Raw genomic sequence first — 14,707 nt, forward strand, 5'->3', positions numbered from 1 at the left:
CACAGGCACACAGGACAAAAACGACCTTCCGTGCTGTAAAATGCTATGTTTCTAGACAATCGGTGTTCATTTTAAACTTGGAATAAAATACTCCAATTAGGTGCTGATGAAATCATTTAAATTTATTCTCTTTAAAAAGTAGCATTCAATATGAAAACAAGAAAGTGTGGAATGGGAATTTAATAATGCACATCTGAAGCTCCGAATATAGTGTACACAATACATGTTACGCGGCTTCTTCTCCACCTGCTTCTTCCTCTTCAGCCTCCTCTCCAGATGTGGCATCCTGGTATTGCTGGTACTCTGACACCAGATCATTCATGTTGCTCTCAGCCTCAGTAAATTCTGTCTCTTCCATGCCCTCACCAGTGTACCAATGCAGGAAAGCTTTCCTCCGGAACATGGCTGTGAACTGCTCAGAGATGCGTTTAAACAGCTCCTGGATGGCTGTGGTGTTGCCGATGAAGGTGGCAGACATCTTGAGGCCTCTGGGTGGGATGTCACAGACAGCTGTCTTGACATTGTTGGGGATCCATTCCACAAAATAGGTGCTATTTTTGTTCTGTACATTGAGCATCTGCTCATCCACCTCTTTCATGGACATACGGCCTCGGAAAACGGCAGCAACAGTAAGATAGCGCCCGTGTCGTGGGTCACAGGCAGCCATCATGTTCTTAGCATCAAACATCTGTTGGGTGAGCTCAGGCACTGTGAGGGCACGGTACTGCTGGCTTCCACGGCTGGTTAGAGGAGTAAAGCCTGGGACAAAAAAGTGCAGCCGGGGGAAGGGCACCATGTTCACAGCCAGTTTACGTAGGTCAGCATTGAGCTGTCCAGGGAAACGCAGGCAGGTTGTCACACCACTCATGGTGGCTGACACAAGGTGGTTCAGATCACCGTAAGTGGGAGTTGTCAACTTGAGTGTACGGAAACAAATGTCATACAGGGCCTCATTATCAATACAGTAGGTTTCGTCAGTGTTCTCTACAAGCTGGTGCACAGACAGTGTGGCATTATAAGGCTCAACTACAGTGTCTGACACTTTGGGTGATGGCACGATACTAAAAGTGTTCATGATTCTGTCAGGATATTCTTCACGGATCTTGCTAATGAGAAGTGTGCCCATACCAGCACCAGTGCCACCACCCAGTGAGTGGGTGAGCTGGAAGCCCTGGAGACAATCACAGCTTTCAGCCTCCTTCCTCACTACATCCAGGACAGAGTCAACCAATTCAGCGCCTTCAGTGTAATGTCCTTTGGCCCAATTATTACCAGCACCACTCTGACCTGAAAGAAATGAAGGCAAGGAAATTCTTAAATCTCTTTCATAATGAATTAAACGTATGTTAGATCAGCAATATATGCTTTGGTGTTATTGGTGACTGTATTGTGGATGTAAAGTTCGTATCATCATGAGCTGTTATCAACTAGAAACTAAAAATAATGTAGGCTTTAGTTGGCTGATATTATGAGCTTATCACCTGAAAGTGATAATGAAGCATCGTGATAAACGTTCTAAAGGCCACTTATAGAGCTCTTTACTGTACAGCGAAGCTAGCTCAGTTGATTTTATTCTTGCCTGTGAGTCAGAATGCTGTGGGTTCATGCTTCTTGTTGGGATTTGGAACTCACATAGTCTAAGATGACACTCCAATGCAGTGTTGGGGGTGGGGATTGCATTGTTGGCAGTGCCATCCTTCAGATGAGACATTAAACTGAGCTGTTCATCTTAAGTGAGCTGTTCTGGCTGTTCAGCTTAAAAATCCCATGGCATTATTCAAAGAGGAGGGAATTTCTCCCAGTTTCTTGGCCAACAATCCCTCACTGAAATTAGTCATTCACTTCATCACTGTTTGCGGGACATTGCTGTGCACAAATTGACTAATGCATTCGCCCCCAAAACACGCAGGCATATATATATATATATATATACACATGTATCGACTTTGCATTAATATCCTGTGAAGCACTTTTGAGATGTACTCCTAACATTATAGCAATTTAGGGATTATTATTAGTAGTAGTTATTTCCAGAAACTAACACAACAAAATCTGTGTAGAAATCATCCAAGTATTCACCAAACAAAGAGTCTTTTTCAGTTGAAGCCAAGGGCTAGTTTGTAAACATGTTCTTCATGGAACAAAAAAATTCATAGGCAGGAAAAGCAGAGAAAATTATTAACCAGAAAAGTTCATTATTTTACAAACACAAAGATTTGAGTAGATCATTTTTTAAGAGGTTTCATGCATTAAATTTATTTAAAAAGTGATTACATTTGGGGGTGACACACTCTCAGTCAAGCTTACTCTTACCCCCTTGTTGTCAGCCTGGCTCAGTTGGTAGCAATCTCACCTCTGAGTCAGGAGATTGAGGGTTCAAACCCCATGCCAGGCCGTGGAACCCAAAAGACTATGCTGACACTTTAATGCAGTGCTGGGGGGGGATTCTGCATTGTCAGAGGTACCATCCTTCAGATGAGATGTTAACCCAAGGTCTTGTCTGCCTGTCCAGGTAGACGTTAAAGATCCCATAACACTATTCGAAAAAAGAAGGGTGTTTCTCCCGGTGTCCTAGCCAAAAACCCCCAAATAAAACTGGTCATTCACATGGCTGTTTTGGGGACATTGCTGTGTACAAATTGGCCCTGGCGTTCACTCACAAAATACACGTCAGACCACACTACAGTATGTCTTGTGAAGTGTTTTGAGATGTCTCAAGAATGCTATACCAAATGCAAGGATTATTGTTATTTTATTAACCTGAAACACAGCTGGATGGGTCAGTGAGTTTATCGGGTGAGTTTATTTGGTTAGTCATAAAGATCAGAAAGATCCCTGACTGAATTAGCTGGTCTGAGCTACGAAAATAATAAGGGTGCTATAATTTGCCTCAGAGCTTGGAACAACAACAACAACAACAGCAAAATGACATTTGTATAACACCTTTCATGTCAGGAAGAAATCCCAAGGCACTGGACAGTCAGAGTTTTGGACCCAAGCTGGCAGTCGGGATCGGGGAGGGTGGAGGGCAGTAGGGGAAGCAGGGTGATCGAAAGCACGGTTGAAGAGAACAGGAAGGGGAACACAATCAGCCCCTGATAACTATAGACAGTTTGTGAACCTCAGACAAGGAGAGCGATGATGCCCACATGCTCAAATAGTCTGCCAAGGTTCACCTATAAAAACATGCCATTGGGCACGGTATTTATTCTAGAGGACAACTTTATTTATGGCTATTAAGAAAATATAAAATATTTATTAAAATAAGTGCAACAGGATTCCAGTTATCATTTCCTCTGATTCTGAAATGACTTCTTATACAATCTCATATTATTTTTTTAAAAAGACTTTTTGTTACCAAGTCCTTTCCCTCTGATTTTACTCACACTACCCAAATTTGTCTATGGAAATATTACATTGTTGTATTACTTTACCTGACAATTGAATGTCTGCAGACCCAGAAATCCTTCACTCACTCAACAGCCAAGTATTTGAAATTATAATCCCTCCAGGTTAAAGTCCTAACACTGCAGACAAGATACCAAGCATTCTATGCTAGTCACTTACACATTTCACTTACCAAACACAAAGTTATCTGGTCGAAAAATCTGCCCAAAGGGTCCAGAACGGACAGAGTCCATGGTACCAGGCTCTAGATCCATGAGAACTGCACGAGGCACATACTTGCCACCTATATATTTTTAAAAAAACGTAAGTGTAAGAAATTGATAGAAACCTATATTATAAAACCAAAACTATCTCCAGCATACTCAATTGCTACCTGTCGCCTCATTGTAATAAACATTAATTCTCTCCAGCTGAAGATCGCTGTCTCCATGATACGTTCCAGTGGGATCAATACCATGTTCATCACTGATAACTTCCCAGAACTAAACAAAAAGAAAAGTCACATTAATAGAGGTAAACAAAACCTTAAAGTATGTAAAGGACGCAGGCATTGACTAAATCTGATTAGGAGGATCAGGCTCATCTTAATAGCCATTATATTATCACTTTTTAAAAGCACCCATCTTTCATCCTTTCACAAATTGAATGCACTCCCAGATCAAGAATATCAAACAGTATAATTGATAAACCTTGCATTTTAGGAGGATATCTAAATGCTTCACAGATTTACTGTAATATGCAAGAAAACACAAGACATAGCTTGGAAATTATAAACCACTCAGTCTCATACTTCATAAAGTTATTGAACTTCTTCAGGGAAGCAACAAAACTATTAGTTGAGAGATATTCATTGGATATATCTGAATTGTCTGAAGAGCTTTCCTAAAGTTGAGACATCTTTAGATTGAAAATTTGCTCAGCAATACAAGCAAAATTCATCTGTGGTGGTCAGTGCCTAAAACAGATCAGCAGGCACTATTCTGATTCCTCTCCTTATTCAGTTATTGTTTTATAAAATGTAAGGAGATGTAAAGACAGGGAAAGATACAATAGTAAATATAATTGAACACATTGACAATTATGTCTTGGACTTTTACCAAGAAAGGGCTCCTTCTAGAGGTCTGACCATAAAACATTATGAAAACTCAGTGGATCCTTTTGAAAGTGAATCCTGAAAGTGAAGTGGATATCTGTTTCCACACACTATTGCCATCTACTCTCTATTGCCTATTACAAGTTGGAGTCTGTACCTCACAAAAAGACCCATTGACAGCTTGAGTTTACTAGCAGAGCCATGGGACGTCCACCTGACGTGAAAGGCTCTTTATAAATTTGCTGTTGTTGTTCTGGGGAAATGTCAGGTCATTGAAATGTCTGCAGTGAGAATCCAGGTCTGATATAGAATGAAGTGCAGGAAAAAAGCGGTGTCTATCAGATCTTATTATAGAACAATGAGTTTGTGCTTGAATTGTACCAACTTTTAAATTTCCCTGAAGTTTAAGAATTTTACTGCTTACACTTTGAATATTTAAAGTTGCTATAACATTTTTTTAAAAACCATCATTGCATTATTATCTCTGTGAAAAAAGCACAATGGTTTTGGTTGACGGATTTGGTCAAAACTTTTAACTTTGAAGTCAAATAACCTTTTTATTAAAAGTCAAAATATTTTTCACACAGCTCATTAGTGATTCAGTATTGCTTGTGGAGTTTTATTGAACATCAGGGCTGACATCAACACTCATTTGGAATGGATTTATACAAGACCATTTGGCTCATTCTGTCCACAATGGCTTTCTGAAAGAACTACTCACTTTCTTGCCTTTTCTCCAGCCATTTATGGACTCTGTTGGTCAGTCTGGTGTCTGAGATATGCAGAAACTCATCACTATGCATAAGAGTACCCAAACCAAGCAGAGTTCCATGTACCCCACCTACACATGGAAATTCCAGGAAATTGGAATGAATGGAATGGACACTCTTTCCCTGGAGGGAAAAATCACGTTTACCTAATTAGGTGCTTTCCTACTGCTTATCCGGCTAGGACCACCCTACCCATTGGGGCTTTGGCTTGCAAGGCTAATGGGAGCCAAGCAGTGACTGGTCTGCCCTTCCAAGTCCTGCCGGTGAACCAGTTTTTGGAAGGGCCTTCCACAACAACCCATCTTTGCCACGTTTTCTCCCAATCTCCCTTGATGTGCTTATTGGGACGATCAAGCAAGACTTGCGACACCGGCGTCATTTCCCCTCTTGCCGGTTGAGACAGACCCCTGGGACCGTCCGGTTACGTAGCGGGCGAGCCGACTCGGGACACCTCAGACCGGAGAGGGGCGTCCACCGTCATCCAGTCTGGGGGCCTCCCCGGACGACTGGATCGGCGGTGTTGCAATTCCCTGTCTGTTCGAAGAGCCGCTGTCTCGGTCAAGGCGTTCACTCTCGGCCCTAAGGTTGTATCGTACATATATATATATATATTTTTTTTTGTCCTTCCCTCGGTTTTGTCGGACTACCAAGGACGGCTCGAGACGAATGACCCGAGTGTATTTGTCCCGCTCTAACCCCTCCAAGTGGATCGGGACCATCGAGCGAGGACAACCGAGGGACAAGACCGGTTCACTCCCTGCACAGTGAAGCCGCCCCCCCCCACCGTGTTAAGGCCGAGGGGGGGGGGGGGACTGACCCCAGGGGGGGAAACGGCGCCGCGGGAGGCGGCTGCGCGCGCACACGGGAGGCTTCGCCCGTTGCCATGGTTCCCGGCCACAATAACCCCGGCCGGCACTGCGCATGCCCAGCGCGGCCGTTGGGACCGCGTGCTGCGGTTGACGGTTGGGGCGCTCGCCATCGACTCGCCTCACACTGCCTCACACGGGGCCCCCCCCCCCCCCACCCTTACTCTCGTCCCGGTCCTGGCCGCTCACGGCCATGACAAGGCAGGACAGGAAAAAGGGCGCGAGGGGAGGGAGGGGGACATTCTTCTCACCCCCCCCCACCCGCCCGCCCGCACCGCTACACCCACACATACACCCCTGGGGGCCTGCTTCGCGCAAAATGACATCCAGGCCGCTCTTTTCCCGGTCCTTCGAAGATTCCCGGGCCTTGCGGATGACCTCCTCCGCCCCCCCCATTTTTTTTTTACACACTGCCTCCCTCTCCAAGCGGCTGCTGCACTACAGACCTTAGCTCCGATCTGGTTGCCGCACTGTCCGGCCTGCAGGTGCACGATCTCTCTCATGCTGACCGCTCGCTCTGGCTAAGCTACTCTCTCCCACGGAACCAAGCGGCTCGAAACGGCTGGCCGGCGCTCGCACGCTCCTTATATACCGACGCGTCATCGCTGGCCTCGGCCCCCACCCGCCCATTGGGCCGCGCCCCTGCCCATCAGCCGCGTCCGGCGGCCCCCATTGGTCCGATTCAAAGCGGGGCGTTCCGCGATTGGTTTTGAGTCGCCGTTGCCAGGCAACCACCGCCCCTCCCCCCGCCCCGCCCCCGCGTCACCATTGTTGGGCGTCTGTGGGCGCTTCCGCTGTCCAGGCACATGGCTGCCCCAGTGTCACAATAGCCTGAGCTCTGAGCTAACAGAGCTTCCCCCCCACCCCCACCACCTCGTCCATGTCACAAAGTCACCCAACTCCCTGCCCCCTCGCCCGGCTTCCCAAATAGCAATCATCATCATCATAATAATAATAATAATAACCATAATAATAATCCTCGCGTTTGACGTAGCGCTTCTCACGTCGGGAGGACGCCCCGAAGCGCCTCGCGGAACGCGCCGCCAAGCGAATCGACTTGCGTACTCGTGGGCGAACGCGGCAGCCAATTCATCGCGCGCGCACGGCAGCGTCCCCCCGCAGGCAGTCGTGGATTGAAAACGACCAATTTATTATTGTTTTGGGGTTTTTTTTTTGGAGGGATTATTATTGTTATTATTGCTTCCTCCCTTTCCTCCTTCAAGGCCGGTCTCAAAACCTTTCTCTTTGACCGTGCCTTCAGCTCCCCTCTCGACTCTCTTCCCCCTCCTCGCTCCCTCCCATCCCTCCCCTCACCCTGACCATTTCCCCCCTGCTCGGGTCATGATCCAACTGTGCAGCGCCTTGGGACGTCCTCCTGACGTGAAAGGCGCTTTATAAATGGAGTCTTGTTGTTGTTGTTGTTAGGCGCTGTGTGGGTGGAGTAAGGAAACTTGCCCAAGGTTTCGCCCTCTGCCTGGGATTGAACTCAGGTCTCTCGCTTGCAAAGCGAGTGCTCTAACCACTGAGCTACAGGACTCCCAATGTCACAACAGAACGCTTAAAAACACTTAAGCCAAACTGCTTGAAACATTTCAGGTGAATTGATTGATCTGTCTGCCTGATATAATAAAGAGCGGCCAAAGAAATCCCCCCCCCCCACCCCCACACCGCTGCCTCCGCCGCTTACGCGCAGCAATTGAGGGGAGAAGGGAGTAGAAGGGAGTTGAGGGAGTGATGGAGGCTCCCGTGGAGTGTCAGCCCAATCCTGTTTCCGAGGGAGTTGGAGCGACGAGCTGTTTCCGCGCTGCTGTGCAGCCCAATTAAGAGCAAAACAAATCGTAACTGAAGCGCACTCACGGTGCTCACAGCCCTCTAAGTGCGAATGGTAACATGTGCCGTAAAGGTTGAGAAGGGGCGGTAATTTCTGAAGCAGGAATGACTTCAACTCGAACGGTTGTTTGGGTTTGGAATTCATTGCCGCAAGGGGGCTGTGCCAATAGAATCACTGAAAGGAGAACTGGGTAGTAAATCTATTTGGGGATCTGGAAAATTGAATTAATAAGAGAGTGATTTAGTAATACAGGTAGTAGTGACGCAGTATCAGTAGACCAAGTGACCTAGTTATTCGATGAAAATATCTATATTTCTCTGGAATAGTGAGACATGAAATACCTACGTATCTATCACTGGAGATAATCCATAACATTCTCCCGATGTTGATGCTCATCATGTTGGTTATTCCCAACAATTAAGCATAATTCTGATGAGGCAATAATTGAACATCAAGTATATCAGAAAAAAGTATATCAAGAAAAAAAAGGATAATTTGGTCACTCATCCACGACTGTTTGTGGGACGCTGCTGTGCGCAATTGGCTGCCGCATTTCACCCACAAAATATACATTCAATTCACTTTACAGTATATTCTGTGAAGCACTTTGAGATGTCCAGAAGACGTGAAAAGCACGATATCAAATGCAAGCATTATTATTATTTATCAGCCTTTCACAAAGCTTGTAACTGTTGAGTATTGATCAGCAATTAGATAAATAACTTAAATCCTGCCATCTCAACATTCCTCTAATGGCTGGGACCACATTTATTGGTCTAAGCAGTTCGGGTGAATTGATTTTTTTGCCTGATATAAAGAGTGGGCAAAAACATTCCTCTTGCTGCTACACATAGCGATATTCACAGTGTATGCTAATAGGAATCCTATATCTCCAAATGGAAAAAAGACTCTCTCTGACCCAAGGTACAAGACAATCCTGCTATCATTCTCTCCCTCTCATGTCCAGTCTTTCCTTCTCCAGCCCATCTTTCTCTTATCTTTATTTAATCATTACCATCATGGTCATTGCTTTTCTGACCTTTGGTTCTCTTGTTCATCCCAAGTTCCAAATACACTGTCTTGCATGCCCCTCCACCAAATACGTTTAATCACTTGTTTATACGGGAATAAAATAAATAGTAACTACCTCTGTCCACAATCTAAGATATCTCTCATCATTTGTACTGTAAAAAAAAGTCTGTGTTTTCAGGGTCAAAGACTGGTCACATCCATTTCACTGGTTGAAGCCAGCTTTTCTGTTGAATTGATTATTCAGATCATTGGTTTTCTCAAGTGCCCATTCAACATTCCTGCTTGGCTGAATGGAGATTAAAAAGCTTATTACCTGCCAATCCTGCACCCCTCACGATGATACATATCCAGTGAAGGGCCTGTCCTATACTTTAATGAAGCAGTGTGCTTTGACTGGAATACCCAGAAAGATAGGGGTCCACAATGCAGTCACTTTCCGGTTGAAAACAACATTTCTGGATAACCTCTGAATAACTATACTGACAGTTGAGGGAGAAGACAAGTGATTTTGATTGGAAGCAGTCTTAACAAGTGTCCATATTGATTCCAACCTTATAAGTAAATATTCCCAAATGCTTCTGGTAGGTTTAATCATAGTCAATGCAGCAGTGAAGTATCAAACAAATGAACAGTGACTAACCGATCAAGTACAGAGAAACCATGACATGTCTTAGTGTAACGATCCAGTCATTCTTAGGTCTGAACAGAATCCTGCTCAGTCTTCATCATTATTGTACTCCTCATAAGCAACCTCATCTCCAATTGTGGCATCCTGGTAATGCTGATACTCAGATATCAGGTCGATCATATTACCCTCAGCCTCAATGAATTCAGCTTCATCCATGCCCTCACCAGTGTACCAATGCAGAAAAGCCTTCCTGCGGAACATAGCACTGTACTGCTCACCGATGCGCTTAAACAGCTCCTGGATGGCTGTGGTGTTGCCGATGAAGGTGGCAGCCATCCTGAGGCCTCTGGGTGGGATGTCACAGACAGCTGTCTTGACATTGTTAGGGATCCATTCCACAAAGTAGGCACTGTTCTTGTTCTGTACATTGAGCATCTGCTCATCCACCTCTTTCATGGACATACGGCCTCGGAAAACGGCAGCAACAGTAAGATAGCGGCCATGTCGTGGGTCACAGGCAGCCATCATGTTCTTAGCATCAAACATCTGTTGGGTGAGCTGAGGTACAGTGATGGCACGGTACTGCTGGCTTCCACGGCTGGTTAGAGGAGCAAAACCTGGGACAAAAAAGTGCAGACGGGGGAAGGGCACCATGTTCACAGCCAGTTTACGCAGGTCAGCGTTGAGCTGTCCAGGGAAACGAAGGCAGGTTGTGATACCACTCATGGTGGCCGAGATGAGGTGGTTCATGTCACCATAAGTGGGAGCTGTCAGTTTGAGTGTACGGAAACAAATGTCAAACAGGGCCTCATTGTCAATACAGAATGTCTCATCTGAGTTCTCTATAAGTTGATGGATAGACAGTGTGGCATTATAAGGCTCTACCACAGTGTCTGACACTTTGGGTGATGGGATAACACTGAAAGACACTAAGATTCTGTCGGGATATTCCTCTCGGATCTTGTTAAGAAGAAGTGTGCCCATACCGGCACCTGTACCACCACCCAGGGAGTGGGTGAGCTGGAAGCCCTGGAGACAATCACAGCTCTCAGCCTCCTTCCTCAGCACATCCATCACAGAATCAACCAGTTCAGCACCTTCAGTGTAATGTCCTTTGGCCCAGTTATTAGCAGCACCACTCTGACCTGCAACAAAGGAAAACAAAATATTCTGACTAACGGACCGTATATCCTCATGTTGTATAAATGTCAAATATTTTAGGGATGGAAACGTTTTGTGATACTGTACATCAGGTGTTGTGTTGGTACAGTTTTTGAATTTGATTCTTTTTGATCAACCAGGTGTCTGACACTTGCAGAAAGCCATTGCCATGCTTTATAGTATTCAAACTAGACTCAGAGTTCCACGTATGTCACATACACATGGACATATCCGTGTCTGGAATGGAGTGTGCACTCTCGCCCCAGAAGTCACTGTACAAATGTAAGGATTGTTCAGATTATTTATTATTGTTATTATTATAATTCAGACTATTCGCCCACACAATACAGTCAATTCACTTTACAGTGGTTCTGTGAAGCGCTTTGAGACGTCTCGAAAATATGATTAAGCACTTCATTGAATGCAAGGATTATCATTGTTATTATTATTATTTGTTGGATTTTCTGACCCTTTTCTTATCCATCCAAAAGCAAAAAAAAATTCTGCGATGCTAACCACTTACACAGATTTTACCCACCGAACACAAAGTTATCAGGCCTGAAGATCTGTCCAAAGGGTCCAGAGCGAACAGAGTCCATAGTGCCAGGCTCCAAATCTACCATAATAGCACGGGGTACAAACTTGCCACCTGTTCAGGAGAGATGTAAAATTAAGGCATAGCAAGAAGCTACAGTTGTGCATCTAAATCCAAGATGTGATTAAAATGTTTGATTAATACTGACTGTTTGTGGGGACGCTGCTGTACCGGTTGGCTGCCGCGTTTCGCCCACAAAATATAGTCAATTCCCTTTACAGTATATTTTGTGAAGCGCTTTGAGACGTCTTGAAGATGTGATAAGGCGCTATATCAAATGCAGGATTATTATTTATTATTATTAATACCTGTGGCTTCATTATAATATACATTTATCCTTTCTAGTTGCAGATCACTGTCTCCATGGTAAGTTCCAGTTGGATCAACTCCATGCTCATCGCTGATAACTTCCCAGAACTAAACAAACAGAGAGGAACAGAAACATTAATGTGAACTGACTATACTAAAGTTCCAGTGTTGACCGTAGCACAGTTGGTGTACTTGGCCGCTAGTATGATTTCCCCATTTTAATCAATCGCACATTGCCACGGTTAAATACATGTAACATGCACCAGAATTTCGCCCCCCCCCCTCCCCCCAAGAGACTGTTCACTTATCTTCGACAGAACTGGAAAGAGCATAAGGTGTATGCAGCCTGTGAGCTCACACTTAGATACTTTCAGTGGATATACACTGATGTCGTTAGTGCTTTCAACTCAATTTCATTTGAGGACAAGAAAAACAATTCTAATGTAACTAACCCAAAAGCAATCCAATGCCTTACCTGTTCGACGTTTCCAGAGTGTAAATATTTATATCTGCTGTTAGTTAGCAGTTGATATGACTCCCCTTGTCTTCATTTCTCTAACATCTCTTACAAGTGTTTTCTTTATTTTATCAAATGCATCTTTGAGCATCGGTCTGAGCTCCTGTAAGTAGCATCCCTCTGGAGCATTATAGACTTGGAGACTTCCCTGATTTAAGATCCTCCTCAGCTTGGTGTAACTTAGATTTACAACATGTAAATTCCTTAACATGCAATGCAGCCTCTTCGGGTAGAAAAGAAATGACACACTTTGGGAATGGGAAAAGCTGTTTCTTTGGCCATGTTACTGAGCTCCAATGCACCACAGCACACTCAGATAGTTATATTCAACCCTCCGATAAGAACGCACATTTATTCCGGTGGAGCATCACATGGAGTCTTACCTTTTGGTCATACTGCACTAAGAGGATCTCCCAATGCATAAAGCCTAGGCGACGAGATGAACCCATGAAAGGGGGTCAGGGGAAGGGGAATCGTATGAGTTTTCACCCATCAATTTACTTGAAACTAAAAGACTATCCAACCCAGGTCAGGAGGCCTCAGGAAGGTCTTGTTCACAGTGAAAGGCAAACAAGGTACACTCTGTACTGTACAGGGTGGCCAACAGATTGGTTCCACACCTTGGATCCAATCTGATTGCCACACTGCCCGGCCTGTAATTGGGCCATCTCCCTCATATTGACTCTCTCACACTGCCACAAGTCATGATATCTATCCTGTTATCTAAAAAGCACCAACATATCATAAATTCCTTCAGACTTATTGGACGTTGGAATGGCGTCACGACTTTTTGGGTCACCCTGTAACTATTAGGAGAGAACAAAGTCTGCACAGCATTGTGTTGTAAATTGTATTGTATTATATTGTATGAGAGAGACTGTAATCTGTAATCTCTTGAAACTGCATTCTGGAAAACAGCCAAACACTTCTTCTCTGTGATCACTTGCTTTTTATGATCGTTTGTAGATTTTTATGGTCTATCTTTTACACTCTGGGCTGCATATAATATTTCTAATATCCTCCAATGTGCATTCTGCCCACTTGTCTGACAGCAATGCTGGGATTTCACTGGGGACACTTTGACTCTGGGATTAGAAGGCTGCCTTTTTTTTTCGCGAGAGGGGAAATGCAATTCAATTTAAGTGCTGCACTAAATGCAACAAAAAGAAAAACGCTGTGCAGGCTCCATTCGGTGTTTCACATCCAGTAACGTTCCCACATTTGCTTACTTGCACATTTGCAACGTTGCTTGGACTCCCTGATAAGCTGAGTTTGCTGGGAATAGCTCGCAATCAGCAGTAACTTGCGACTCAGACGATTCGCAAACACATGAATGCGACACTAAACACTCGTCCCAACCATCTCCTGCGTGCACTTGCAATAATAATAATAATAATAATAATCCTTGCATTTGCAAGGGCTCCCTGGCTGCACCTATATATGTGTGTGTGTGTGGGTGTGTGTTAGCACAGACCCTCAGGTAAATACTCACTGCTTCACTGCACAATACCCACCTTGGATCCAATCTGATTGCCACACTGCCCAGCCTGAATATGGACGATCTCCCTCATATTGACTCCCTCCAGCTGCCCAGGAGCCTTCCCTTTGCTAGGATATGATGGAGGTTTTTTTCTTTTGGGGGGGAGAGGGGGGTTGTAACCACACCGTTACTCCCTTACCTTAAACCCCATCCTGTTAATAACCTGTCACAATGTTATGGGGCAAACGATGACGTTACACTGTCCAACTGCTTTTCATCATTTTCAGGAAACTACTCTTGACTGCCTCTTCACAAGCAATTTATCTCTCTCTCTCTCTCTCTCTCCCCAGAGGTCAAAATGATTTGAGCAATTTTAAAGAAAAAGAATTGCATGCTTCCTTACTGACCTATGCATTGAAATCACTACCTGTCTCTGTCTGGCACCCTCTCTGGAATGATGCATTCTTCCTTCATCTCATCTCCAAGAGAGATTGGGCGGAGGTTGGTGAGAGCCAAGGCTCGGGGACTTCAGAGTGCATTGGCAGTACCGCTTTTCAGTTCACCTTTCCAATGCTTGTCCAGCTTAGGCCAACCCTACCCTTTAGGGCTTTGGCTTGCAAGGAGTTGACTTGGATACAACCTCTGTGACCTCTTAACCGCATACCAACCGGTCCGCTCCCTCCATTTGGCCTGCTCCATGTCCCCCTGCCTGTCTGCCCCAGTGTCGGCTCAGTTAATAGTCACCCTGGACAGATTTTGCAATAATAAACCACCTGTTTAATGCAACTCTTGGCCACTCTTTGTTTGCCCTTTGACACCCCGTGCCTTTGCACCGACACCCTTTTCAGAGGCCAAGCTTTCCGAGAAACAGTCGGAAAACAGCAAGCGAGCGCCCACCAGAAAACAATTATGGACTTCTCCAGCAAACATAACGACTTGTGATTGTAATTTAATTACTTGTAATATTTAAGTAATGCATGACTAATTTAATTTATGGGTTCATATATGCACTGTAGT

The 14,707-nt window shown here is 44.8% G+C and overlaps 2 protein-coding genes across 12 annotated transcripts; both read right to left on the minus strand.

The window, feature by feature from the left end:
- Positions 1-102: 102 nt before the first annotated feature.
- On the minus strand, positions 103-6,696 carry LOC103190292 (tubulin beta-4B chain-like). Its single transcript, NM_001292179.1, is given in 4 exon segments — positions 103-1,287; positions 3,581-3,691; positions 3,782-3,890; positions 6,584-6,696. Coding segments are annotated over 4 exon segments (1,338 nt in total). The 5' UTR covers positions 6,641-6,696; the 3' UTR covers positions 103-226.
- A 2,956-nt stretch (positions 6,697-9,652) lies between these two features.
- Positions 9,653-13,781, minus strand: LOC103190291 (tubulin beta chain-like). Of its 11 annotated transcripts, none has more exons than XM_042337761.1 (5): positions 13,725-13,781; positions 11,693-11,801; positions 11,328-11,438; positions 10,706-10,773; positions 9,653-9,847 (listed from the first exon to the last, which is right to left on the minus strand). In XM_042337761.1, the coding sequence occupies exons 1-5, from the start codon at positions 13,779-13,781 to the stop codon at positions 9,716-9,718; spliced, it is 477 nt and encodes a 158-aa protein (XP_042193695.1). In that variant the 3' UTR covers positions 9,653-9,715. The 11 variants fall into 11 exon arrangements, with proteins under 11 accessions (XP_042193695.1, XP_042193693.1, XP_042193694.1 ...); XM_042337759.1 differs by having other exon boundaries at positions 9,653-10,075; positions 10,682-10,773; XM_042337760.1 differs by having other exon boundaries at positions 9,653-9,933; positions 10,633-10,773.
- Positions 13,782-14,707: the final 926 nt, after the last annotated feature.

Source organism: Callorhinchus milii, unplaced genomic scaffold (assembly GCF_018977255.1).
Source record: "Callorhinchus milii isolate IMCB2004 unplaced genomic scaffold, IMCB_Cmil_1.0 Scaffold8, whole genome shotgun sequence".
NCBI classification, from domain to species: domain Eukaryota; kingdom Metazoa; phylum Chordata; class Chondrichthyes; order Chimaeriformes; family Callorhinchidae; genus Callorhinchus; species Callorhinchus milii.

Coding starts and splice junctions, on each gene's coding strand:
- LOC103190291 (XM_042337754.1), bottom strand. CDS start 13,781: ATGAGGGAGATCGTCCATATTCAGGCTGGGCAGTGTGGCAATCAGATT. Junction 11,802..13,724: donor GCAATCAGATTGGATCCAAG/GTGGGTATTGTG, acceptor CTGTTTGTTTAG/TTCTGGGAAGTTATCAGCGA. Junction 10,774..11,327: donor GCCTGATAACTTTGTGTTCG/GTGGGTAAAATC, acceptor CCTTTGTTGCAG/GTCAGAGTGGTGCTGCTAAT.